This window comes from Phalaenopsis equestris, unplaced genomic scaffold (assembly GCF_001263595.1).
Source record: "Phalaenopsis equestris unplaced genomic scaffold, ASM126359v1 Scaffold000756, whole genome shotgun sequence".
NCBI classification, from domain to species: Eukaryota; Viridiplantae; Streptophyta; class Magnoliopsida; order Asparagales; family Orchidaceae; genus Phalaenopsis; species Phalaenopsis equestris.
Genome location: NW_018165196.1, coordinates 39,848 through 67,708, shown reverse-complemented (window position 1 = coordinate 67,708; position 27,861 = coordinate 39,848). Strand labels below are relative to the sequence as shown.

Below are 27,861 nucleotides of genomic sequence, written 5' to 3'. Positions count from 1 at the left end.
GCCAATTCTCTCTCTCTCTCCCTCTCGTCACACTCTAGAAGTCCCCCTTCCTTTTGGCCTGCTTCCTTTGAAAGGAGTTTCAATTTCCCTCAAAAATTCAAAAGTCAAAACTTTGAATTTCAAAAGATGTGCCTCATTGATTCAAGATCCAAATCCATTCAAATTGGAACCTTCCATAGTGTTTAAATGCATTGAATCACTCCATGGGGTGCTTAGAACAAGTGTCCCTTTGAAAATTCATGCAAAATTCATCTCAAACCATCTTAATTTGAAAATGTTGTGCCGGGTGCATAATGCGCCAGCGCTCTGGATTTTGGCGCATCATGCGCCAAACCCCAGCTGTTTTTGCTCCAAATTTCGCTCCTTTTGCCATTTTTTCTTCAAATGCCTAAAAATGATATACCTACAACAAAAACACAAAAATGCCTTTCTTTAAAGTGCATTATCACCAAAAATAGGCATAAAAATGGTACTTAAAATAGTATATTATTTTTGTGTATCACCAGGAAATATGATACTTGCCAATTTCATTCTAATCTCACACACATATTGATAAATTATACATCTCTCCAAAACCCTTGGCAGTTTTGCTAGAAAGGAATATTTATTAAAATACCTTTTTTAAGCGAAAAAAGTTTGTAAGTTTGGTCACATATTAGTTTACTAAATGTGTAGAAGCAAAACTCGTTGCAAAATTATGGAAGAAAATGCCTGGTAGTTTGCTTGAAAGAATATGATATGTCGCTTTGGCATTCTTTTAAAAATGATCATTGGCAATGAAACTAAATTAAACAAAATGGTATTTGCATCTTTATGTAAGGATCTCCTCATCCAACTGCAACATACATTGATAACTTATTCGTAAATGAATAGTCAAACTGAGGTCACCAACTATATCATTCCTAAGGGCCTAGAAGCTAGCCCAGAAAGGTTGGGAGGCAATGGGCTGAAGAACTTTCTGGAATTCTCTAGGATTATTGATCCACATCATGTACTCTAAAGGGGAAATAACATCGAATCTATTTTTTGGCACAAAAGTACCTAACCTAGTGGACATTAGAATCCTGAGCCTTTGAGTTTAAGATTTTAATTCAGATGTGAATGATGAAAAATATTAACATAAATTTAACTTCTTTCAAAATCTCAAGAGATGGCTCTCCTCAAATTTGCTTCATATAACCAGATGGTAGCTTACTACTCTAACAAAAGAGTAGAACCTCAATATACCTCAATTGGGGACTTGGTTTTACAAATTCTTGAGGCCACTAGAAAAAAGGCCTCAATGCAACAAACTTAAAACCCTTTGGGAGGGGCATTCTGTGGTTACAACTATGACCAAGCCCAAAGAAATCAAGTTGAAATAACATAATGAAAGACCCTTTCTTAAGCATGGAACTCATAAAATCTTTGCAAATACTATTAGTAATCAATGCATTCATGTACTATAGTTATTATTTATATTTTTTATTGTTCAATTATCACTTTATATCTATGTATTCGCTTTGATTTCCTTCTAATACTTGATGTACTCTGTATTGCTTGAGTAATGAAGTCGTGTTCTCTCATGTTAATATAAAACTTTATTTGAATACAATTATGATTGCATTCTCAGGTCAAATTATGAATGTTTTATGAGCTCACTTGAATAACACGCCCATTAGAGGGGCAATAATTCAAAAAGCAACAGTAAAGAAAGTTTCCAAACATCGTTATTGAATATGGCTGAAACTATATTTTTAAGAGAAAGTACGGTCCATTTCGACCTATGCACATACTTGAGAAATACATAATTTTTCTTGCACCAAATTTGGGGTTAATAAGTCTCAGGGGGGCTTGATTTGATCTCCTCCAACATATGTCATGATTGTCAAGTAAAAGCTCTGACTAAATTGCCTAGTATAGGTAAAAAATTCTTGGTGAATTTCATTTGATTTGTTTAGTACATGTTATAAATGTCAAGTGGACATTCCGACTAACAAATTAAGATAGGCTAAACATCTTAAATGAATTTCATTCAACTTTGTTCATAAAATTTTAACAATGTTAAATGCTACCGAGATGGTAACCTAGGATAATTCTTACATTCTTAATAAATGTCATCTAATTTTGTCAACTTATATCCAAAATATAATAATAATCAACTAGCTTAACCAACCAGAGATTATTGCAACTTTAAGGAATGAAGTGACATTCAAAAAGTAAAATATGAACAAAAATATGTGACTCCACATATAAAGATATGCAATATCCGAAAGTGTAAAAAGTACAACAAGCAAAAAGAATATTTTGGATAAACAAGCTATCATAAATACAAATATTATATCAAACAAATGAAAGCCGCTAAAATAAGCACACTATCAAAACGTACAAAGGCTACAATAAGCCTGTAGTAATAAAACACTAATCCACTTCAACATTGTCCTCCTCCTCATCAGGGATGTGCTCCTGCAAGACCTTTATTCCAACTCTAACAATATCAACTTCCTCCCTCAAACTTCAAGCTTTTATTCTCCTCTTCAAGGACAAACACCTTAACTCTTAAATCTTTCAAGCTCTTGGTGCTTCGGCTAAAATTAGTCCATACATCCACCGATTCCTCTCTAGAATTTTTTGGATCCTAACACTACATTGAGAGGGAAGTTGTCAGGGTAAAAAATTATGTTCCACTTTATTAATTAGTATTCTAAGGACACAACTTCCTTAACCTTAGAATCATATCTCTATTTATTTTTATATTGATATAATTTGGATTTAATAAATTCAAAATTTCACTCTTTTAAGGAAATATTAAGCCCCACATAAAGGTCCATCTTTTTTATCATCAGAAACAAATAATTTTATATCAGATAGAAGAAATAAATATAAAATAATTTAAAATGACATATGTAAAGAAGACATATATTTGTCAGCTAATCACTATCCTAGGGACTGCTTCGAAGGGGTGGTAAGAGCTAGTTTAGAATGCTTTTTCTCATTTTATTTAGAATCCTGGCATGAGATCTTCTAGGATGAATGGAAACACCTATTGTGAAAAAAAAACTCTTCATTCACAATTTCATTGATATGTTTTTTTCTTAAATTGCATATCTTTAATGTCCTGAAAAACAAGCATCTACAATATGTCATCCACTGTGATCTGAAAAAGAATGGGGAACTATAGTAGTTTCTTCTGACTGTACGAAATCCCTAGTCATTCTTTACAAAGAAAAAAATTGACATATGAGTTCTTTATTGGATCCTTCATGTGAAGATATATGATCGTGCACGTCACTAATGAACCTACCGATACTGGCTGAGATCATTGTTGTTAACTTGGCCTTATATTTTTTGAAGAAGGAAATCAACCTGACAATGATCATCATGGTCCAACAAGAGAAATGTAAAATCCTAATTCTAATAGCCTATAGAACATCCATCAACTCGAGTATTGGTGGAAACAACAAGCTAATGCACAAATTCACCTTATACATTTTAATACATCTAGGAGGAGGGAAGCATGCTCAATCAAATGGATTTAGCATCTTAAACACCATGTCATTTGAAAAGTGAAACATTTTTCAAAACATTATCAAAGCATTTTTAGTTAGTGTCGATACCCCTTCATTTGGGTTTTGATATTATTTTTAGCATTTGGGGGAATCATGAAGGAAAATTAAGCACAAATTATCTCTCCTTCGAGGTTAAATTATCTCTCCTTCGAAGTAACAATAACATGCTTCGGCTATAGCAACAAAAACCTACATTGAAGAAGGCAAAATAATATACAACATGAGAGACAACAACTACATACGTTGGGGTAGGTAACAACAAACTATGCCGAGGAAGGCAACAACAATCTATGTTAGGGGAGGCAACAACATTCTATGTTAAGGGAGGCAACAACAACTAAGGCGACACTTCAACCAAGGTAAAAAATTGGAAAAAAAATGGGTAAGAACATTCACAAAATTTAAAAATTTTCTTCGCAAAATGATCGCAGGCATGCACACGAACGTACCTCATGCCCAAGCACACGAGCATGCATGCAGTCAAATGTAAATAGTGCCTCTCCTTTGATGACTCAATTTGCCTGCTCAACCGCTTCACCGACTCAAGATCGCCGACCTGACCTGCCTAGCTGCTTTATCCCAAGGTCATTATGAGCTTGAAATCATTATTGAGTGTTCTGATGATTGAAATCCAACGAGCCTAAGTTCAATCAATTTTAAGATCATTATGACACCTAAATTATTAAAAGCTCTTATAATCAGTAGCGATCAATATGAATCATTTGATTGGGTGGTTAGCGCAATTATTTGCTAAAAAGACTAAAATTGCCTTACCCACCCAGAGACTATAAATATACATCTTCTCTTTACTTGAGATAGTAGAGAAGAAGAGAAATTCCAGGGTTTGTTCTCGATTAAAGACTCGATGACACCGTCGACCACCATCTGTCACTACTGTTGACCAGCAATGGTCATTAATACTTGCCGCCACTGGCCTCTTATTACCAACGACTTCTGCTTACAAATATCATAAAACAAAAATGACTGTAACATATAACACATGTATTGATGTCCCGATGATAGCTTATGGCCTCCGCAACAACCAACCACAATAACCACTTGTCGCCTTTGATCACTGACACCCGACGACAACTTCTTACTACAATTGTAGTCAGAATACTTTGATTGTTCCTGACACATTTTTTTTGTTTATTTATTGTGATGAATGTTGTATCTAGTATAGAACAATAAACCCGTTCTCCCAATTATGAGAAGAAATGGTGTATTTTTGTAGAAAATTCGGGTTTTCAAGTAAAAATTAAGATGTCTTTTCTTGTTGTTTTACTATTATGTGTGTTGGATTATCGTGTAATGCTAATATATTAAACTATCACTCTACCGTCATAAATTTTCTAGCACACAACAATGATAAATTATAAACTCTTAAATAATTTAAAATTAATTAAAGTAATGCTTGAAGATATTTATAGCTGAATGAATAACTTAATCAAACTTATAAATATTAAAGTATAGCTTTCTCTAAGGTTGATCATTCTAATTCCTTCCCAAATGGAATAACAAAAACGGCTTTCTCTAAGGTTGATCATTCTAATTCCTTCCCATGATGTTATTAAAGGAATAACAAAAACAGAAGCTTATTTATTAAAATTTATAATGCATAAAAATCCACAATCCCTATGTATGATTGTTAAGAAAATAAAATTAATAACGACCGGGTGAGCTACACCGCAAGGAAAACTGAAGTCGACAGGTGGAGGTGAGCGTCCGGGACCGTTACCGTATAAAAGGAAGGCCCTAGATTCACGGGATGAGCTCCTCTATCTTTCCTTCCCCTTTTTAGGCTTTCCCCGTTCGTCATTCATTTCGCTGCCTCCTGACTCCTGAGAGAAGGTTAGGATTTTAATAGATCCTCCTCGCGCGCTTCTTCTGACGCGTGCGGTTTTCTCGTCGAGGATCCCGCTGGATATCCGGGGGAACCGGCCTGCGAGGAGGTGGATTAGCTTTGTTTGCCCCGGAGCTTGTGAACTGTGGAAGCGGCGATGCAGGAGGCCAACTGGACGCTTGGGAGATTCTCCTCCTCTCTATGATCTTGACCACTGGCACTCTCGCAAGTGGTTTTATTGTAGCTGGTACGTCGGGGAACTGCATGAGAGATCTGAGAGCTTTATTATTCTCCGCGGAGGTTTCGAGGAGCGTAGGGAGGGACAGCGAGTTTGTGATCCGGAGCAGGGGAAGATGGGGCAAATGCGGTTGATTTTTTCGTAGATCTGTCCGATTTTTGTTGGGTTCGCTTCAGATCTGCAAGTGTTATTTTGAAAGAGGGAATTTTTAATTTTAGGGGCCACAAAGAAGGTGTTTTTGAGGCTTTAGAGATCAGTTATCTGCCCTGATGCAGCCCGATCAGCGGAAGAAGGTGCGGTGTTTTTTATCCGTACCTTTTTATCCATTTACTATGTCTTTTATCTGGGATCTGTTAGTGGTGGTAAGCAATTTGGTCTGATTGGATCTTTGGGAAACATGATCAGTTGAATATTGGTTTGTTTCTCGTCAGAGTTACCTGCAAGCTCTTCTTTGAATTTGATCTCGCTCTTGTTGCTTTCTTGGGTGTTTTTCAACCTTTCTTAATATCTCCGATTTTCCAAAGCTTCTCGATCTAAATGGAACATTGACAAGGATCGAAACTGCTTTGCATGGACAAATGACTGCTAAAAATTTGCTACCAATCCTTCTAAAAGGCTAGTTTAGGTGTTTATTGGTCATTTTTACCCCTCAATTTAGAAAATTTCCGCTTCCATTGATTTGGATTGTCAGGCTTGATCTTTACGGTTTGCTCTATCTATTTATCATGTTCGTGCGCTCTATAATGATTTTTTGGGTGTGTTCCTCAGTTTGCTTCGTATTACTGTACGCCAACCTAAAATAAGCCACTGAATTTGTATATTTTGCAGAATACACCGGAGATGGAATTTTTCACCGAGTATGGTGACGTTAACAGATACAAAATTCAGGAGGTTGTTGGGAAAGGAAGCTACGGAGTTGTTTGCTCAGCCATAGACACTCATACAGGAGGAAAAGTGGCTATCAAGAAGATACATGATATTTTTGAGCACATCTCAGATGCAGCCCGAATTCTCCGTGAGATCAAGCTTCTTAGGCTTCTTAGACATCCTGACATTGTAGAGATAAAGCACATCATGCTACCCCCTTCAAGAAGAGATTTCAAAGATATTTATGTTGTTTTTGAGCTTATGGAGTCAGATCTTCATCAAGTCATCAAGGCTAATGATGATTTGACAAAAGAGCATTACCAGTTCTTTCTTTATCAGCTCCTGCGTGCCTTGAAATATATCCATACAGGTTTGTCCTTTTCAACTTTTGTTTTGTAAGTTTGTTGAATTTGAGCAATGAGAGAGGTCGCTGTTGTAATATTTTTTTTCTTTTGTCTTAAAATTCTATTTAGTTTGCCTATTTGTGCCTGCTGGCTCAAAAAAAAAAAAAAAAAAAAAAAAAAGGCTTCCTTTAGATTGAAAGAAATATGTAAAGGCATTTAACGATTGAGTTACTTGTTATTATTCGCACAAAACAATAAACTGATAGTTGAATTGAAACGATTAATTTGACAAAACTTGCAATCCTCTCTCGTGTTCATTATTTAGTTATCTGATGGGCTTTTTGCACACTTGTTTCAGTCAGAGGTTTGGGCATTTAAATACATACCACCCAATTCCTATATATTTAAATATCTAACACCTAAAATTTGTTTTTTAGATTTATACCACCCAATCTTTCATATCACATAAAAAATGCCACCATTTTAGGATTTAAAAAGTGAAATACTCCATTTCATGCATTGGTAAGTATGTATGTAAAAATTGAAGTTTAGATGTTAGATATCCAAATGCATAAAAATTGAGTGGTATGTATTGTAATCTTCCAAGAAAATTCAGTGTTTCACATTCACTTGTTTGCATAACAGTTTGATGATACTAGCATTCATCATCAGTTGTCTTTAAAGAAGATATTGATGATTTGAGTAATGATGCATTTTTCCTTTAAGATTTTAAAGAAGCACGTACGATAAAATTGATAACCATTGACAGCATCCTTTGTTTTTTTTTTTTTGGGTTATTAAATTGATATACATTTCCTTTTATTGAATTTAAATTTTGTTATTTTGTAGTTTTTTTTTAGTACAATCTGCCTCATTATAAATATATATGGAGACCATCATGGTTATGGCCATACTTTTCAATCTTAATGTTCATATTTAATTCAAAAAAATTCTTATGCAGCTAATGTTTATCATCGAGATTTAAAGCCGAAGAACATACTAGCTAATGCAAACTGCAAACTTAAAATATGTGACTTTGGATTAGCGAGAGTTGCATTCAATGATAACCCCACAACAATATTCTGGACGGTATGTTATTAGTTCTTAGTTTCCTTGATTTTTTGTTCCTTTTTTTTTAAATTTTCAGGTTTGAGCTTTAATTATCATTTAATTATATGATGTGCAGGATTATGTTGCTACAAGGTGGTATAGGGCACCTGAGCTGTGTGGCTCATTCTTTTCCAAGGTAATTTTTTGGTTCATAAAACCTGAAAGAAAATTTTTTTATCAAGAATTTTATCACGAAAGCGATATATGAACTACATGGCTATTTTGAGGGAATACGAACTATGTAGCTCTTTCCAACTTGAAAAATATAGCTCATCATTTCACTCTTTTGTTTCATTTATTCATGCCTCGGTAGTAGCACTGATTGCAATATTGTGATGAGTGCAGTTGATTAAATAAAGCTGTGTTAAAGTATGATGGTATGTTACTTTATAGTCAAAAAAAATGTTTTTCTAGAAATTTTTTTGAACTCTTGCAACCTTGAATTTTTTAAACTCAGGATTTTCAATTTATTTTCTCTTTCAATTAAACCTTCATGACAAGAGTGATGAATTCTGAAATTGCAGTATACAGCTGCCATTGACATCTGGGGCATAGGCTGCATTTTTGCTGAGGTTTTGACTGGAAAGCCATTATTTCCTGGGAAAAACGTGGCTCATCAACTGGATTTGATGACCAATCTTCTGGGAACACCTTCTTTGGATACCATTTCAAGGGTGCACATGTTTTCTATGCAATAATATATGCTGAAAGTTACTATAACTCGAACCTTAACAAGCTAAATATTTCTTTTTTCTAACATAGGTACGAAATGAGAAGGCAAGGCGTTATCTAAGCAGCATGAGGAAAAAGTCGCCCATACCATTTTCACAAAAGTTTCCCAATGTAGATCTTTCAGCTCTCAAACTCTTGGAAAAGCTTCTAGCATTTGATCCAAAGGACCGGCCAACTGCGGAGGAGGTATGAATATGCCTTTTGAGTAATGCAAGCTAATTTTTTAAAGTTTTTATGGAATTAAAATTTGGGGCATTTACTTAAATAGCACACAATTTTTATGTATTTACATATCTCACCGTAAACTTTCATATTTACACAATAGCACTTAAATCTTTAATATCACATCAACAAAATAGCACTTAAACTTTAATATCACATCAACAATAGCTTTATTATCACTTTTGAAAAGTGGAACACACCTTCTCTTAAATAGCCTTAAACACCTAACTTCTATGTATGTGAATATGAAAATTTAAGTATGAGATTTGCAACTACATGAGAATTGTGTGTTGGGTATGCAAATTTCCCTTAAAATTTACATTTGATACCTGGCATGATGTTTTTTGGTAGTTAATTTTACTATTAAAATGGTCTTTTGGTTGTAGGCATTGGCTGATCCTTATTTTAAAGGCTTGTCCAAAGTAGAGAGGGAGCCCGCATGTCAGCCAATCACAAAAATGGAGTTTGAATTTGAGAGACGAAGAGTGACTAAAGAAGATATTAGGGAACTCATATATCGTGAGATATTGGAATATCATCCTCAGCTTCTCAAAGATTACATCAATGGAACCGAGAGAACAAATTTCCTTTATCCTAGGTTAATTTTGTGATTATATAATGTTTTTTTTATATAAGCTGAATGAGTCGTGTATTTATTGTTGATGTTTTTATCTCAATCATGCAGTGCTGTTGATCAATTCAGAAGGCAATTTGCTCACCTCGAGGAGAATGGTGGTAAAAGTGGTCCGGTAATTCCGCTAGAAAGGAATCATGCTTCTCTTCCCAGGTAATGACAAATACCATTATTGATTTTACATGCATCTTATACTCCATTGTTAATGAGGTTGCATCTTCGTTGAGAAAAAAACATGACTCCTTTGTGCTTCAACATTCATGTATATTTTTTGCTTTGCTGTCAACAGTTGCCTCATTCGAAAACTTATATTGAAATTTGCCATAGGTTTATCCTATATGGTCATCACCAGGGTTCCATATAGATTTTTTTCCCCTTAAATCCGCTTCAAAAAAAAAAAAAAAAGATATAGTGGCTAAAACGAAGGCTCAGATTATGAGGAAGTTGATATGTAGGAAGAATTGAATGTTAAGAGATGGTAGACACAAAGATGTTAATGGAGAAAAGAGAGTTTTTTTTGGATTGAAAACACCTAGCCTTTTCTCTCTCTCTTTTGCTTGTGTGCCATCAACTAATTTTTTTTATAATCCTAAAGCTTTTTGTTTTATGATATGTTAATAAAAATATTAATTTTGTCCCATGCTCTTTTAATGGGGGGCTAAAATAGTCCTCATTGGGGACTATTTTAGACATTAAATGAGTATGGGCGTTAATTTGACACTTTCATAGAATCTTAAGGACTAAAATGATCCTATATAAATAGTCAGGGGGCTATTTTGTCACTTTTTTCATTTTAATAACATTGATGCAAATAGCATGTATGTTTCTTTAATAACATTTCCTTTTCGTTAATTGAACAAATTATCTGCAGGTGAATGTATCATTATACTTATTGTAAAACCTTGATTTTCTTCTACTTCACCGGTCATGATAGGCTTTTTACGTGAATTTTTTTATGGATAACAAAGCTGATTTCCTGGATCATTTGTCATAACATTTTAGTGTCAATCGCCTTTTCAGATCAACGGTTGTCCACTCAGCTACAATACCTCCGGTGGAACAAGGGAATCATAGAACAGCTGAGCGGGTTGCTGGACATATGGGAAGGGTTTCACCAGCACCTCAAAGGATCCCAGCTGGTTTGATCTTTATCTTTGAGACTTAGCTTTTCATTTCAACTTAGCCAATTCAAGTCACAAAAGACATTAAAAAAAAAAACTTTTGCATCAAGGCTATTGAGTATATCTTTGATAATTGCATCAGATAAGTTTTAGAAGATATATCACCATGTTTGATTCTGAATTATAGGACCCAAGAACAAATTTAAGAGATGAAATTGTGCCTATATAGTGCATTTTGTTTTTTTTTAAATCTCTATCAGCTAGGACGTTAGAAGTGGAGGGAAATACTACATTAAGTTCTATATATTATGATAGGTTTATTAGATAAATATATTAATATAAATAGTTAAAAATAATAGCAATACTAGATTTTTAATTGTGTATTAAATAAATATAAAGTTTAATTTTCCAAATAAATATTATAGAAAAATTTATAATTATATGTTTTTAAATATTAGCTAATATGATAAAGTTTATTGTCCATTTTTCTTTTTAAGTGAAGAGTTTTATTAATGATTTAAATATAGTGTTGTCGGCTTCATATTTTTAAGTAAATGCCAGATTTAATCATAATGTTACTTCATTTAATTTTATTTCTAATTTTTATATTGCTTGTCTTACGGGATTTAAGTATAGTGTTGTCAGCTTCATATTTTTAAGTAAATGCCGGTTTTAATGATAATGTTACTTCATTTAATTTTATTTCTAATTTTTATATTGCTGGTCTTAAGGGATGTCAAGAGCTATCAAATTGAACCTATTTAATTTACTGTTAAATGGAATGATTTATAAATAAACCTTATTCTTTGTTACGTAGTCAATAATCATTACAACAAGAATGATATATTGGATTTTTCATTTTAATTCAATAATTTGAGCAATTTTAAGTTGCATGAACTGTCTTCATTAATAGTTAGCTTTAAATTTGTTAATTATAAACAATATGTTATTATTATAATCATCTTTAATAGCTGAAGTTTTTGTCTTCTTTTTTATTGAGATGACTATTAGCGGCAACTGTGATGTCAGTGAGTGTTCCTTAAGGCTGTGGTAGTTCTCTGTGTTTGGCCCCCATATTCATTTGGGTAAAAAAAAAAAAAAAAAATTGTTCACAGTTCAGTTTAAAGATAAGATGGAACAATAGTTATTTATTTTGAGGATGAGAATCATGAAAATAAATGATTAGCATAAACTCATGTGAATGTTAAGAAAAGAGTTTTAGAAAATACTCGATATTGAGATCGCTATTCCAGACATTAATTTTTGAATAAATTTGGATATAAATGAATATTGAGAAATGATCAGTGGACCAACAACATAATGTTCAAGTTGATTTTAATCTAAGAATTTATATTGTTTTGAGTCTCACCAGTTTTCTAAAAGCCCCATGACAGAAAAATGAGATCACTCCATTTTGCAAACATCACTGGATAGAGTATTGTAAGTTATTGCTGTTATATTTAAGAGTATTGATCACAATTAAGAATATTGAGCGCTGGCATAAGACTTTTATCAAGACAATGCATCATCTGATTGATTTGCACGACATTTAGATGAGATTTCACAAGATCACACGCTCATCATGCGCACGATTGCTAGACTTAAGAGTCAACTGGAATTTAGATGTAATAGTATTTTGTATAGAGTGAAAAAAGTAACGATAAATTCATGTCAGATATGTATTTGTATCTTTTTCATACACAAGTTGTTCATCAGCAGAAGTTCTTTGCAAGAGATGATTGATAATAAATGTAGAGGAAGTTTAATTTATGTTGAAAATCACGTAGTATCATTCACATAAAATAAATTAGAAGATAAAATTAAACGACCTAGACTTTATCAAGTTGTTTTAAATATTTTTATATCTTTGGATTTAGATGTCTATGTTTCTTTTTTCAATTCTGATCCTTATGGAAAACAGTTATTTTTTTTCCAAAGTACTTAATTTTATCTATTCAATTTTATGTCATGTTCATTTATTATGAGCTTTTGTAAATGTCAAGCCCAAGAAGATGTAGGTACTAATATTTTATTATTACAAAATTTATAATTTATGAGTGATATTAGAAACTATATACAGTGTGGTTTTCTTTGTTTATTTGGTATTTCATGTATTACATTTCTACGGAGTGATTCAAAATAATAACATTCATAACCTTTGAATTTCTACATACAATTTCATATATCAAGTAAATATAAATTAGGTGATACAATCTAAATAAAAAAAATTCTTTCATAGTAAATGAATTGAAGATTGAATTGCAAAATTAAGTATCAATTCTAGAATAGAATAGCAATTGCTTTTCATTGAACATAAACTTTAAAAATAAAAGAAAATTAAACACGGACATTCAAATTCAAAGATGTTCTACAAATCCATAAGGGGCATTTTTAGTAATGTCTCAAATGTTCTATATTCTCATTTTGTTTCTCAAGTTGGTGTTTTAATCTTTCAAGTTAATCTTGTATGATGGTGCGACCTAGTCTGCATTATAAGTTGAATTCTTTTTTAAATTTAATATTAGTCCCCTAATAGAGACTCCTTTTAATGAAGATGTGATGTTTGAAGATGCAATACATACCTCATATAAAGTTTTCATGCTTTTTTTACTCTTGGTATGAAACACTAGTAGCGTCCAATTTCATTTAACTCTTTATGTTAGTTTTGTGCGTATGTGTCAACAATTTTATGAAATTTCATATCAATGCTTTGAATGCAACCACAATAATTTTCCTTGTTTCTATTCAATGATGCTTCTAGCATCTAGTAATCTCATTAGCAAAATCATGGGGTTGGTGAATTAACTCTCATGGGCATCAGAAGAAATTAAATTTTGTATTTAATTTTATTTAAAAAGTTCATGATTTTAATAGCTACATCAATATCAAATACTTATTGAGACTTCTCTTTTATCAATCACAGGAGTTTATGTTGGTCATCTTTTGGCATGTTCATCTTTGAGAAAAAATTTATTTTTCTATTGACTTTTTAAATTGCATCTTGTATAAGAAAATTATCTTACCACAGTGGGTGTGAAAATTGTGAATTTAGGCAATCATATCTTCAAGGGTTTTTGATGAGACTCAAATCGGCATTTGGTTGCCATTGATTCTCATCTTAATAAAGAATAAAGTGTATAGCTTCATTTACTCTCAAGGTTTAATTGAAATTAAAGGCAATCATGTTGCAAGATTTATAAAATGCATGATTTCTAAAATTGGATGATCATAATAAGAGCATAAATTTATGATTCATTATGTTAAAGCCAAATTTTAATGAAGATTGTTCATTTGATTTAAAATAGATAAAATCATTAAATTTAAAATGATATAAAGTTGTGGCGTATTTGACTGTAGATTCCATAAATTATCTGCCAAAAAATAAAAGCTATGCATATATCATTTATTCTGATACTATAATTAATAACTTCAACTTGAAAATATAGTCAACCTGTAAATTACATCTTTCATTCAATCAAAAAAAAAATTAAAATGAACTCTGATAAACTATTTACTAATTTTATATATTATTTATTCAAAATAACAATAGAATTGATATTTATTTAACACATAATTTTAGATATAATGTTATTATTATTTTAGGGTTTATGGTTTAGGGTACCATTTGATCTCCCTCAAATTTTTCATAAAACAGTCGGTTCCTATGATTCACATTCAAGAATTGTAGCATCTCTTTTCTATTCATTCTGGTCATTCTGCATGTAGCATTAAATCTGTTCCAATTCATTATCCCTTTTCTTTTTTTCAGCGAAGCCAGGAAAAGTTATTGGACCAGTAATGCCGTTAGAGAATGGAAGCATAAAGGAGCCCTACGATCCCAGGCGTTTGATAAGGAATTCGATGCCTCCATCGCAGTCTGGCCTTCCACCTTCTCACTGTTTTCACAGAACTGCCACCAAGTGTTCAACCAAGCTGGGAGCTGAAGGTGAGGATAACAACCCACATCACCCCCAGCCTTGCATGCCTGGCATGGCAGCGCCAGACATCACAATAGACATGAGAGCCCCTCCATTCTTTCTTGTCGGTGCTACTAAACCTGCACAGATCGAGAGAACCAGTGGCATTGAGGCTAACCTTCTTCAAGGGAAGCCTATTCCCTATGTTGGTATTGCTGTCACAGCAGCCTCCGGCAGCCACCGGAAGGTTGGTGCTGCCCAGTTTGGCATGTCAGGGATGTGCTAGATGCCTGATAGGAGGGAGTTGCTGGTCTTGGTTAAGGTAGACATTTAATTTTATTGGTTTTCCCACATGGGTGGAAACAAACCAAAAGAAGGGGGTGGGGGGAGAAAAAAAGTGCAGGAACAATAGGTTAAGAGAATAAGAAGTTGGTACAGTTCTTAGGATCTTGTAAAACAAAGTTCTAGTGAAACTATACAATTCCAGCGAACTGACAGTTATTGCTCATTGAGGAAAAAAAAATGGTTGTTTGTGTTGGATTTCAAAGGTTGTGTCGTCTCACTTTTAATTTGGATAAGCACAAGATGGAAAATTATGTGAGGAAACTCTCGACTTCTTGATCAGGGGGAACATGTTTGGGCAGAGATTCTGTTATCTTTATGGAGCAGTTTGTCCATTTGTGAGAAGCTATTTTATTTTTAGAATATCATACAGCATAGTATTATCAAATGAATGCTTGGTTGTAATAGAGGTGGATGAATAAATGCAATTTTTTCCATAGAATTTTTTCTTGATTTGATTTGGTTAACTTATTAAAACAATTTAAAATAGCTATATTTTAGAATTGATATGTTTTATTTATTATTATTATTATTTAAAGGATTGGATAGCATGGTTATGTATTTTCTATTTTATTATTATTATTATTATTATTTTTTTGCCTAATGAAAAGTTATGATGGGCATGAATATTAAATTAAAAATTTGATGCTTGGGAGTTTTAGATTGTGGAGAAATGATATGTGAGGGATTTGGCTTTAGTAAAGGCAATATAGAGTTCTTGAATATATTTTAGGTTATGATTGAAGAAGATAAAATAAAAAATTAAATCAAAAGGTTCTATTAATGATCTACTTATATTTGACCTTTGAGGCCACGAAGAAAAATCTCAAGGGAGACAACCATGGGGGAATCTAGCTGATGTTCTCGTTCTTGAACAGAAACAAAATCTCTATTAACAAATTTTATATTATGCATAAATTGAAGTTGGTTTGTGTGTAATAAGTACATCAAATAAATCACATTTTGATGCATGCAACTAATTATTAGAAATTTAATGAATATTTATGTGATGATGATGATGATGGTTATCCTTTTTGTTGTTATGCTTTCACCTTTACTTTACAAGCATTTTTAAAAGATTGTTTTATACATAAGAGAGAATTGATTTTGAGGATAAAGGTGTGACTGGAAGGCATGAGAGTGTTGGAAATTTAAAAAACAAAAATCTGTGAAGGGAATATAGATTAAGGAAGCCCTTTTGACAAGTGGACAATCTCTTGTTTTGACAAAAGTAATTCACATTGAACAATTTAAAATTGATTTGTTTCCTTCACAAATAAGAAATAGCATACTAAGAGATAGGCATACCACCCAATTCCTATGTATTTACATATCTAAGAGCTAAACTAAACCTCTTACATTCATACCACTTAAATATTTCATATCACATAAAATATATCACTGGTTTAACTTTTAAAATGTAATACATATTTATGCTTAAAGAATGTGGCATATAATTAAAAAATGAAATTTAGGTGTTAGATATGTAAATACAAGAAGCATGTGGTACGTATACATATCTAAAAGATATTGCAGCCTTTGAAAGAGTAAATGCGTATACCTAGTGTCATTATAGTTTGGCTTGGGGAACATTTATATAAAACCATTTTGGTGATTAAAACTTGATGTAATGACTAGTGGATTATGGATTTTGCTTATTTATATCATACATATTCCCATTATTAATTGTTCTCCATTTATGAGTTGCGTTTCTGTAAGTGTAGAGGAAGCAACACAATGCACAAGATGATCGCGAAAGAGATGTTAATATGAGAGGCTTGTATCAAATCTTAGGAAGAACCATATGCCTTTCATGTTCTACGTGAAGATATTGATGTTAAAGAGGGAAGCTCCTTTTAATATTAGTTAAGGCATGTTGGTTATCATAAAAGATAATAGATATGTTGGGGTTCATGTATCATTGAGTGCAACAATGAGTGGAGCAACTTTACTTTATTATCTCTTGTATTGCGGCACTATGAGCTGAGAAAGTAGAAAAATAAGATTTCTTTTTGGTTGAATGAGATGATTTTGAAATAAATGAATTGAGGAGCTAAAGAGGTAGGGACCATACGAGAGACGTGGATTGATAGATGCTACACATTTTGTTCCATTGTCACGTTGATAATTGATTTGAGAGTACAGAGATTTAATAATAGATGTATTTTTTTTATGCCAAGCAGATTCATCATGATGTGCTCCAAATTTGATTAACAAATCTTTCATGCATTATCGAAGCAGCATAGTGCTTCACGCTTTAACACCATCGGAGCTTTGTAGAGCTTGATTTTTTTAAAAAAGTCATTGAACAGATCTAAATTTATCATCCTTATGTCAAGGGGAAATTTTCTTTGAATTTTAAGAGTAATTAAAAATTATTTATTTTTGAATAAATTAACTTTAAAAGTTCTTTAATTTTTGGATGGCTCCAAGTTAAATTTTAAATATTCTAAATTTAAAATCACCCTCCTTAAAACCCATTCAAATATGAAAGAAATGCACATGCTATAGAGGTGAGAGAGCATTATTACATTTAGCAAGGTTGTAAGGTCGAGACGGACATTTATGTAGAAGGAGAAGTTCAAGATTACATAATAAGAGGATGACATAATAAATATGAGAGTTATTTTAATATAATATAAATTATATAATAATAATATTAATAACTATCTGTAACCTAGAAGTTCCTAATAGAAACAAATCATTAAATTATATTTCCTTAAAAATTGCATTGCTGTCTAAACTACTTTGTCATAGCCAACCGGTCAATGTGAGTGCACTCATGTTGCGAGATTATTGTTATCCCGAGTCTTAGTTTCACTTACAACAGATTTGAACATAATATATTGTCACTTAAGTTATGTCAATGAAGCAAATGAGATATTATTCATCACATTAAAACAAAAAAAATTCTATCATGAAACAAATTTTCCTACTCATGTCACTACGTCATATCAAAAGAAAAGAGTAAAGAAAACCACTCACAAAATATGGATTAAACACAACAAAAAACTTTATTAAATCAAAACAAATCCACTAGAAAATGTTTACAATAATTATAAGATAATGAAGAACACAATACTTAGTTTTTCCCCTCTGAAAGAAAAATAAAAATCCCTCCAACAAAGACTCTCGCTGATCCATGCAATGCTCATACAATTCATTTACAGATATCTTTCAAAATCTCTCACTAATCTCTTCAAACATGGTGGGAATCTACCTTTTCATCTCCTCTCTACACACGCCAAAACTCTCTCCAAAAATCCACCTCTTTCAAATGGTGTCTAGCGCTCTTTTTTATAGAGACACCAAAAACTTTCTTTTTTCAAGAGACACGCATCTTCACTCCAAGAATCACACCCTTTCACCTTAAGGACACAGCCCTAGCCTTTCCAAATGTCTAGATTTATTGCATGGCTCATTGGGGTGTGCATAGCCATCCAAAACTTTCCAAAACAGACTGAAACCACCAAAATCCCTCTAAAACCATTTGTAACTGTTTCTGGGGTCTAGGCGCCATTTTCGGGTACCTAGGTGTCATTTTTTGGGCGTGACTAGTGCATAGGCGCCACCCTGCAGGCAACTCCACTATTTCGCCTCACTTAGCTCCGTTTTGCCTCGTTTCAGCTCCATTTTGCTCTAATTTTTATACCTACAAGATGAGTATGAAAAATAACATTTCTTTAAAGTGTAATTTCATTAAAAAATATGTGATAAATGTAAAGGAGATTAAGCATAAAAAGAAATCAAAATTTGTCATGTCAGAATTTTATTCCTTGCTCGTTTTGACTCGATATTGCACAATTTTTGCTTCATCTGCTTCAAAAGTCCATATCTTGTACATGAAATAAAAAATATGCAAAATACATTCCTTTAAGTGCAATATCATTAAATATCATAAAAAATGAGCTTGAAAAATATATATAAAAGTAGGTAATTTTTAGAGTAACATCTGATAAGAAAATTAGCTGACTTGTTGCCCTCCCTGTAAATAAACTGAAAATCCAGTTGTAGAGGTTTTTTAATAGAGTAATTGCCTTTAACCTAGCTTAAAAGGTATCAGGATGGAGTTTCTTTGAGAAGCAAGATCTGAAATAGTGTAGTGGAATCCATTTCATGGGTCCATTTCTTATCCGCAACAATAGCTTCAACCTCAATTGCATCATGCACCACGGTTGGGGATTGGAAAAAAAAGCAAGTGATCCACCTTAAAATTACTTGTTTTTAGTGAACATTTCATGTTCATTTTATGCACTTTTTTTATGATATTGCAATTTAAAGAAATGTATTTTGCATGTTTTTGGTTTCAAATATAAAAACTGGAGTTTTAGCGAAAATGAAGAAAACACGGTGCAATTTGGAGCCAAAATAAGTAAGGAAGAAAATTATTATCTGACGCATTTTGATATGACTTTCTATACTTAATTTCCTCTATATTTATCCCATATTTTTAAATGAAATTAAACTTTAAAAAAAAGTTATGTCCATATTTATTTTGTAGGTGTAACACTAGGAGCAAATTGAAGCTGAAACGGGGTAAAACAGAGCCAAAATCAATTAAAACTGGTGTGATGCCTGCAGGGTGGCACAATAACACCAGACACGACTATAAATAGGTGGTATAGCGTTAATTCTTGCGCCATAAAGCTCGAGAAAATTTTTGGATGGCTTTTGGGCGATTCTGGGCCATTCTAAGATGTTTTTGAAGCTTCTGGATGGCTTGCATGCCCCATGGAGTGATTAAATGAATCTAGACAATTGGAAAAGCTTTTGGATGAAGATATGTGTTTCTTGGAGTGAAAAGTGTCTTTTTGATGAAGAGATGTGTCTCTTGGAGAAAGGAGGGATTTTTGTGTCTCTTTAAATAGGGGGGCAGGGGCCTCTCATCATAAGTAATTAGTGTGTGTTTTAGGAGGAGCTTTTAGTGAGATTGAGAGAGTTTGGCGTGAATCTATGGAGATGTAGATTTCTCCATTTTCTAGAAAGATTGGTGAGGGATTTTGAGAGATATGAGTAAGAAAGTATGAATGGAGCATGGATCGGCAAGAGACTATGTTTGAGAGATTGTCATCTTTCTTTTAGAGAAAAAAAACTAAGTATTGTGTTTTTCATTATCTTGTAATTATTGTAAACACTTTTTAGTGACTTTTTTTTTATTTAAACGAAGTTTTCTGTTGTGTTTTATACATGTTTCGTAAGTAGTTTTCTTTACTCTTTTCTTTTAATATGAAGTGGTGACATGTGTAGGAAAATTTGTTTCAGAATAGAATTATTTTTATTTTCATGTGATGAGTAATATCTCTTTTGCTTCGTTTGTCAATCGAAGGATGATTGAACTAAAACACTTTTTACCCATCTTATCCTTCTTATTTTTACTTTTTATGAAATGCAACCCTTCAAAGCTTTCAGTAATTCCTCTTTGGACAAATATATCTTCACTTTCATCTTCTAGATGTTAAAATAATATTATCATCATTAGTTTTCTTAAACTTTTATTTGGTAGTGTTGATTGACACCTAAGTCCTAACTCTTAGGTTTAATCTAGTAATATTTTAGTACAAATTTATTGCAATAAAAGTTACCAAAATTCTCTTTTGAATGCCGAAGAGAGTAGTTGATTAGTCAAAGAGAAGCAAAACTAACACCACATATATTGATATAATATACAACAACAACAACTACTACAAGCCTTTATCCCACTAAGTGGGGTCAACTGCATGATTCATTTTTCTCTATTGCGTTAAATTCTAATAAATTAAGATCATTTTTATACAATATGCTCAAGTCTTTCTAGGTAAGTCTTTCTAGGTCTACCCAAGTCTTTCTAGGTCTACCTTTGCCTTTTTTAACAAAAGTCAAATCTAAAATATCTACCTTCCTAACCGGATCATCAGATGACCGACGTTTAATTGACAAAACCATCTACGACGACTCTCTAATTTTGTTCACCACTAGAGCTACAACAACCCTACCACAGATATATTTATTTTGCATTTTGTCTCTAAATGGAAAATAACTCATCCACCTAAACATTCTCATCTCAGCAACACTTAAACTAGCTTTATGCTTCTCTTTTAAAATCAACACTAAACTTAGAAGTTGGTATGATATAAAGTAAAAAAAAAATAAAACACAAAGATATAGGATTAATAATTTAATCAAAGTTTAAGTAGTTTAGTTAAGATTGGCTTGGAAGCACATGTTGAAGATGCATTGATAATCACATCAAAAATATAAAGTAGTGCAAATTAACTCTATGAAATTGATCTATTTTTTTCTTAAAAAATTAACAATAAGGATGAGGAATATTTCTTCAAATTTGAGTAATATTTCTTAAAGAGGAACATGAGTGTTGGATCCTAAATTGTATTTCAATATACACAATTTTAGAGTTAGAGTTGAGAGGAGAAAGGAGAGAAAGATAAAGTCAACGAAGAGAGAATGTCCCCTTCATTTATGTCATGATCTCCTGCTTATGAGGGTCTAAAAAATATAGTATAAAAAAAGAGAGCGAACAGTTGTAATAACCGCCCAAATAACTGAACTGACATGTGACCTGACTCGCAATTACGCAGATATTTATGTTCATTAATATGCAAAAAAACTTGACCCAAATGATATTTAGCGGCTAATGAGAACAAATATGATAAGATAAAAATTAAAGAAATAGTTTTTTCACTAGGGGTACTACACAAGTATACGTATCATTTCAAGTAATATAGAGTTTTATTTGAAAACCCCAGTATCGATCCCACGAGGAAGCAAAAAACAAGTAACCATTAAAATGAAATACAAAAATTTTGACTTTAAGAAAAAATTACTTAAGATTGCAGCAACTATCTAAAGATGAAAATTAATTTTACTAAATTCTACTATATGCAAGTAAAGTAAATGTAATGACTTAGACAATATATAAAAAGAGACTTTCTCCTTGCTAATAATTCATAATCAGTGTAGGATTTCAAAATTTGTTTAGAAACTTAAATGTGGTATTGTGATAAATTGGAGTATATTTATTTACTTACTTTCTTTCGAATTATGCAAAGAACATTGGCTAATCTAAAGTTGGTGTCGACATGTATAGTAGTGTTGGGTAGGTTTTAGTCTCTCGCTTCTAGATTACCCACTGTGCCCTCTTTATAGGACCTAGCAGTGACCCTTAGTTCCAATTTGTAGACCAAATTGATAAAAGAGTCTAGCATGTCACTGTATAAACATCAATTCTACGCTCATCAAATCTTGTCTCTCTATCTATTTGAACCCCCTTTAAATGATCGTGACTGCTCTTTTCAAGGTAGAATATGATACTTACAAGTCAAGAAATTTTATCCCTTTAGGGTCTACAATTTCTTCAAAAAGTTTTAACAATACAAGTGACTAATTTGTAAAGTAAACGAAGGACCAGAAAAACATTATGACAATTTTTAGCAATAAAAGAAGTTCTAAACAAAATCAAAATTCACTTACTTAATTACTTCATATTGCAAGGAGAAAGAAAAGAAAATACTCACAAAACATGGGGATTACAAAACAACACATATTTATAAAACTTTAATCCAAAGTACAAAACTCAAGGACAAATATACAAATACTTATTTCCCATGTTCCCCCAAACACTCCTTTGAAGTTCTCTGACTTCTCTGACTCCAACAACACTTACAAGACTCACAAACTCCAAAAATAACAAAGACTCACAAAGAAAAGAAAACTTCTCACACACTTAACACACTCACCCACTATGACTCTATAGATTTGACCCCCTAGCCTCTTGGAATTAATCTGTATTTATAGAGCTTCAAAAATGACCAAGGGTTGCTTCAGACATCTCTTCAAAATTCGGCCTCATTCAATAAATCTTCTAGAAGATAACTGTGGCGCCTAGGTGCGCAAATGTCGGGCCTAGGTGCCACCCAATTTTTGCATTTGGTGTCTAGGCGCCAGTTCGACCAGTATGGTACTTTTCTTCAATTTAGCCCATTTAACTTATTTTTAATGTATTTTTGCTCATTTTTACTCTTAAACTCTTTTTCTTATACCTGCAACCAAAAACATAAAAATAATCTTCATTAAATCATAATATCCTAAAAAATTGAGCATAAAATGTACATAAAAATTGGTAATTTTAAGGTGGATCAACATGTCGGTCGAGTGAAAAATACATTGTAACCCAAACATATATACCAAATTGTCTCCATCGAAGGGACCAGTAGATCAATCAAAGAAATCCGATCGATTTTAGTGAAAGGTCCATCGGTCAACATCTGTCGGTCGATTTCGCTGTGTAGTTGATAGATCACTTGGCCAACCCACATCCCGCTTTTCGATTGCCTGAGACTCCATTCCTAGCTATTTTTTATCCTTTTGAGATTTTTGTTGGCCTTTTTGTTGTATAGATATTTGTTTCCCAATTTTTCTGCTCCATGATAGCAACAACTGCAATAAAAATAAAAATTTATTAAGTAATAAATGACACAATAAACCAAGAAATTGATTTAATAATCAACTCTCCCTTGCGTTCCGTGCCCATATAACCTTATAAATAGGGAATGAAAATTTGAGTTTTATCCATTTCATTCAACGTCTCTTGGGTTCCTCAAGTGACATCATGGCTGGTGGTACGAGTATGAAGAACATCGACGTTCGCCTTCTAGCTTTGAAAGACTTTCAACTTCCTGCCTCCACCACTCTCGAGAAGAAGAAGAAAAATGGGTGTAAGGAGAAAAGAAGTAATTGAAACCAAATTTGAGTCAATTGACCAAGTTGCTTCTTTGGAAAATCCTAAAAATCACGTGACGAAGAAATCTTTAAAAATGGATGCTCGCCAGAAATTCCTGACTTATGGTCCGAGCATTGGTGTGGCTGTTGAGGAAAATCCACAAGTTGCTCCACCTATTGAAGAAATTGAGGGTGGTCGAGGGAGGTTGAAAGAAAAGGTTGTCATCGATTCTCTTCTGCCTCCACTACTGAATTTCAAACAAATCTTGCACTCCCAATGCAAAACTGCACACTCGCTGAAAGTTTATACATCAGTTATACACATTATCAACACAATTTCATACGAAATGGCAAAACTCTCTTCTTCTTAAAAACAATAAAACACATCTAACACAGCTTTACATACAAAAATTTTTCATTTCTACTTCTAAAATATAGTATAAGCCAAGACACCATAATTCTTTAAACATGACGTCATAAGAACCATGATAAATAATGAGAAACAATAATGCAATAACCCGGAAACTACTACTCAGATGATGAGAGAGTGTTGAAGCCTTTAGGGTTACCAGCAAGTGGACAGATGAACGAGCCTAACAAGAATGTTCTTCTTCACTCAGTAAGATTATCTTCTTCAATGAAAGTGCCTCAATCAAGAACGTAACAAGGTGAACTTTTATTGCACACGCTGTCTTCTTTCTCCCCCGTACTTGTAATTTTCTCTCTCCATCTTTCCATGCCTCTTTCACCTATACTCTTTCTCAGAATTTTAGTTTCATGCAAAAAAGAATCTTTTAACTCCCACTTCCATTGCCCAAGTCGTTTCTTCACCAGATTCTTAATCTCAAGGGATCTCAAGTATTTTTAGGGCCGTAATAGAAGACAAATCTGGTTTAGCATAAAAAGTTAAAATCCTGCCGACTGATCTTGTTTCTCCAATGAGTTTGCAGAGTTTCAAAAACAATAGGAAGAGTAATGCACTAATATTCTCTGACTAGCAAACAACATTCCACCGCCGGACAAATTTTACATTAGACTTGTAGCGCTGTAGTTATCTAAGTTGAATTGACATGACTATAATTTAAAGTCAACTCACAGTCTATATTTTAAATATCCGGAAGCAACAAGCTGTATATTACTGACAATGACAATCACCAGTAATCTCTGCATGAACATGAGCCGCCACTAAAATGGTGAAAACGATTAGAATCCCTTAGAATAATCAACCTGCTCTCAATTAATGCTATATATTTGATGGCATTATGGCAGTCTTCACAAACTCTTAGGTTTTTAATCACCCGAACTGGCCTTCCAGGCTTCATGCGCAATATGCCATAAGCAACAGCAAGCTTCTCGCTATGAAACCTCAACATTTGCTCCTTCTCTTCCTCTTCCACATCATGCAGAACCAAATTGGTTGCCGAAACGTAACCTGCCTTCTTCATTTTCATTTCCAGTTCACCTAAGAATGCATAAATCTTCTCCTTATCGGGATGCAAAGTGTCCCCAACAGAGAAAGTATGAACTTTGTTATCAACTTCAAGCCAGCTAAAGCCAGGAACCTTTCTTACACCTCTATCTTGCATCACCACTCTAAGTTTGCTTACCTCATCCCAGCTACCAGAAGAAGCATATAGGTTTGATAGGAGGACATACATTCCAGCATTATCAGGTTCCATTTCAAAAATCTTTTGAGCTGCTTTCCTTCCTAATTCAGTATGATGATGGATTCTACTTGCACCAAGCAGAGCACCCCACATTGTGGCATCCGGTTCAAAGGGCAGATCTTTGATCAGAGACTGAGCTTCTGTCAAGCGTCCTGCTCGACCCAGAAGGTCAATCATGCAGGTGTAATGCTCTGGTTTTGGTTTTATGCCAAAATCTTGCTGCATAGAATAGAAGAAATCAATGCCTTTGTTTGTCAGCCCAGCATGGCTGCATGCGGATAGCACCCCAACCTGGAAAACGCACAAAAAACAAAAAAAGACGCAAAATAGGGTATGATGCATTTGATGATATGAAAAGTTATTTATCTTTGCAATCTGATAGCATTCAAAATGGAAAATGATCCCAAATAATACTTACAATTTAATAGATTATTATAAATCCATAGTCCTACATAAGAATTCATCACATAAATTGACAGGAAAGCCAAGTTCCATAGAACAACAGACAAATAAAAAACCATAATTTCAATTACTCTCTAGTTATTAATTATAAAACAATGATTTGACGATAATTTCTTACTTTATCATAGTCTCAGACAAACAATTTAAAGCAAGTATACCAGTATGGAAAGCTCACACAGGTAAGAAAAAAAGTTTAAAAGCTTACCAAAGTAACGTTATCCGGTTTTATTTCTGTTGTTCTCATCAAATCAAACACTTCCAATGCTTTAACCCCAAACCCATGCCGAGCATAACCAACAATCATGGTGTTCCAAGTAACAACATCCTTCTGAGAAATCCCCTGAAATGCTTTGTAAGCTTCAAGTATGCTCCCGCATTTAAAGTACATTGAAAGTAGTGCGTTCCCAACAAAACAACCCAATCCATAGCCTGCTTTGACCAGCCTCCCATGCACCTGCATTCCACATTCCAGCACAGCAATGTCTGCACAGGTACTGAAGGCACAAGTAAAAGACGACCGATTTATTCTGTCCCCACTCCTTCCCATCTCTATGAAAAGGTGCAGCGCTTCTTCACTCTGACCGCTCTGAGCATATCCAGCAATCATGGCAGACCAGGATATAGGATCTCTATCGTTCATGTTATCAAAGATTCTCCGAGCTTCTTCAATCATCCCAGCCTGCGCATAACCAGTAACCATTGTGTTCCATGAGCTGATATTCTTGCATGGCATTGCGTTGAAGAGCTCTTCCGCCACATCCATCTTTTTGTTCTGCACATAAGCAGCGACTATTGCATTCCAAGATACAATATTTCGTTCAGGCATTTCATTGAACATTGTTCTAGCCTCATCTAGCATCCCATTCTGAGCATAACCTGAAACCATGGCCGTCCAAGTAAACACATCTTTACATGGAGATTCATCAAAAAGACGCCTTGCTTCTATCATATATCCATTCTGCGCGTAACCAGATATCACTGTGTTCCACGAGACAATATCCTTCTCCAACAACCTATCAAAAAGCTGCCGAGCTTCCACCAACCTCTTCCTCGATACATAACCAGCAATCATGGAGTTCCAAGATACTAAATCCCAATGCGGGTTCGATTCGAAGAGCCTCTGAGCAGCGTCAAAATGCCCGTTTTGTAAGTAGGCAGCAAGAATCCCGTTCCATGAAACGGAATCCTTCACAGGGACACGGTCAAAGATCTCTTGGGCCTGCTCGACGTGACCACTCTGAGCATAGGCGGAGATCATGGTGTTCCAGGAGACTGTGTCCCTCACCGGCATTTTATCGAACATCCTACGGGCGGCACCCAGTTCCCCGTAGCGAACGTGGCCGTTGATCATGGTGTTCCAGGAGATGGCGTCGCGGTGGGGCATGGCGTCGAATAAGCGGAGAGCAGATGAGTACTTTCCATTGCAGAGGTAACCGGAGAGCATAGTATTCCATGAGACGATGGTGCGGCGGGGCATCTGGTCGAATAGTTGGCGGGCGGCGTCGCAGCGGCCATGGCGCATGTGGTACGTGATGTTTTTGTTCCATCTTACAATATCGGTATCGAGCGACCGCGACGACTGCTTCTTCTTCCTCTTTGCGTTGTTCGAGGTAGGAAGCGAGAGGTTTCGGCGTTTGAATTGCGGTTGGGCAGCTGCGGGGTGATTGATTGTGCGTGGAATGGGAGGACGGCAGCCTCGCCGCATCACTCAAAACCTTTTGGGGAAATTTCTAACCGTTGGTTTTTTTTACCAACGGTTGTAATCGAATTAACAGGTTCCCGTTTTCACAGAAAAGGATAAGGCCAAAAATGTGGGAATTATTTAAATTATAAAAGATGAAATCTGAAGAAAAAAGAGAATTTGAATGGTTGGATAGGACAATTCAAAAATTGAATTAAATGACAAAATAAATATATAAATCATCTTAATATAACGTAAGTAATAATAAAATAATATTTTAATTGAATTTTTATTAATTTAATAAATAATATTTTAATATAAAATATATTTTTTAGTATTTTGTATAATGGTCTAAATAAAAATATGATATTTTTTTATATTTATAATTCAAATATTTTTTTTTGGTCCTCCAAGCAAA

General features: G+C 33.7%; 2 protein-coding genes and 1 long non-coding RNA gene across 5 annotated transcripts; 1 reads left to right on the top strand and 2 right to left on the bottom strand.

Moving 5' to 3' along the window:
• The first annotated feature begins 5,318 nt into the window (after window positions 1–5,318).
• Window positions 5,319–15,352, top strand: LOC110030733 (mitogen-activated protein kinase 10-like). Its single transcript, XM_020733623.1, has 10 exons — window positions 5,319–5,922; window positions 6,458–6,866; window positions 7,802–7,929; window positions 8,027–8,086; window positions 8,475–8,624; window positions 8,713–8,868; window positions 9,291–9,502; window positions 9,590–9,691; window positions 10,559–10,677; window positions 14,429–15,352. Exons 1-10 carry the CDS (start codon window positions 5,899–5,901, stop codon window positions 14,860–14,862), a joined length of 1,794 nt encoding a protein of 597 aa, XP_020589282.1. The 5' UTR covers window positions 5,319–5,898; the 3' UTR covers window positions 14,863–15,352.
• Window positions 15,353–22,588: 7,236 nt separating this feature from the next.
• Window positions 22,589–23,639, bottom strand: LOC110030736. Its single transcript, XR_002294675.1, has 3 exons — window positions 23,451–23,639; window positions 23,100–23,351; window positions 22,589–22,954 (listed from the first exon to the last, which is right to left on the bottom strand). It is a non-coding gene; the product is annotated as an uncharacterized LOC110030736 (long non-coding RNA).
• Window positions 23,640–23,710: 71 nt separating this feature from the next.
• On the bottom strand, window positions 23,711–27,504 carry LOC110030734 (pentatricopeptide repeat-containing protein At4g02750). Of its 3 annotated transcripts, XR_002294674.1 has the most exons (3): window positions 25,968–27,504; window positions 24,203–25,591; window positions 23,711–23,929 (listed from the first exon to the last, which is right to left on the bottom strand). XR_002294674.1 is itself a non-coding variant. In XM_020733624.1 (2 exons), exons 1-2 carry the CDS (start codon window positions 27,465–27,467, stop codon window positions 24,785–24,787), a joined length of 2,307 nt encoding a protein of 768 aa, XP_020589283.1. In that variant the 5' UTR covers window positions 27,468–27,504; the 3' UTR covers window positions 23,711–24,784. The 3 variants fall into 3 exon arrangements, 2 of the variants coding, with proteins under 2 accessions (XP_020589283.1, XP_020589284.1); XM_020733624.1 differs by having other exon boundaries at window positions 23,711–25,591; XM_020733625.1 differs by having other exon boundaries at window positions 23,711–25,519.
• Between the last annotated feature and the right edge of the window lie 357 nt (window positions 27,505–27,861).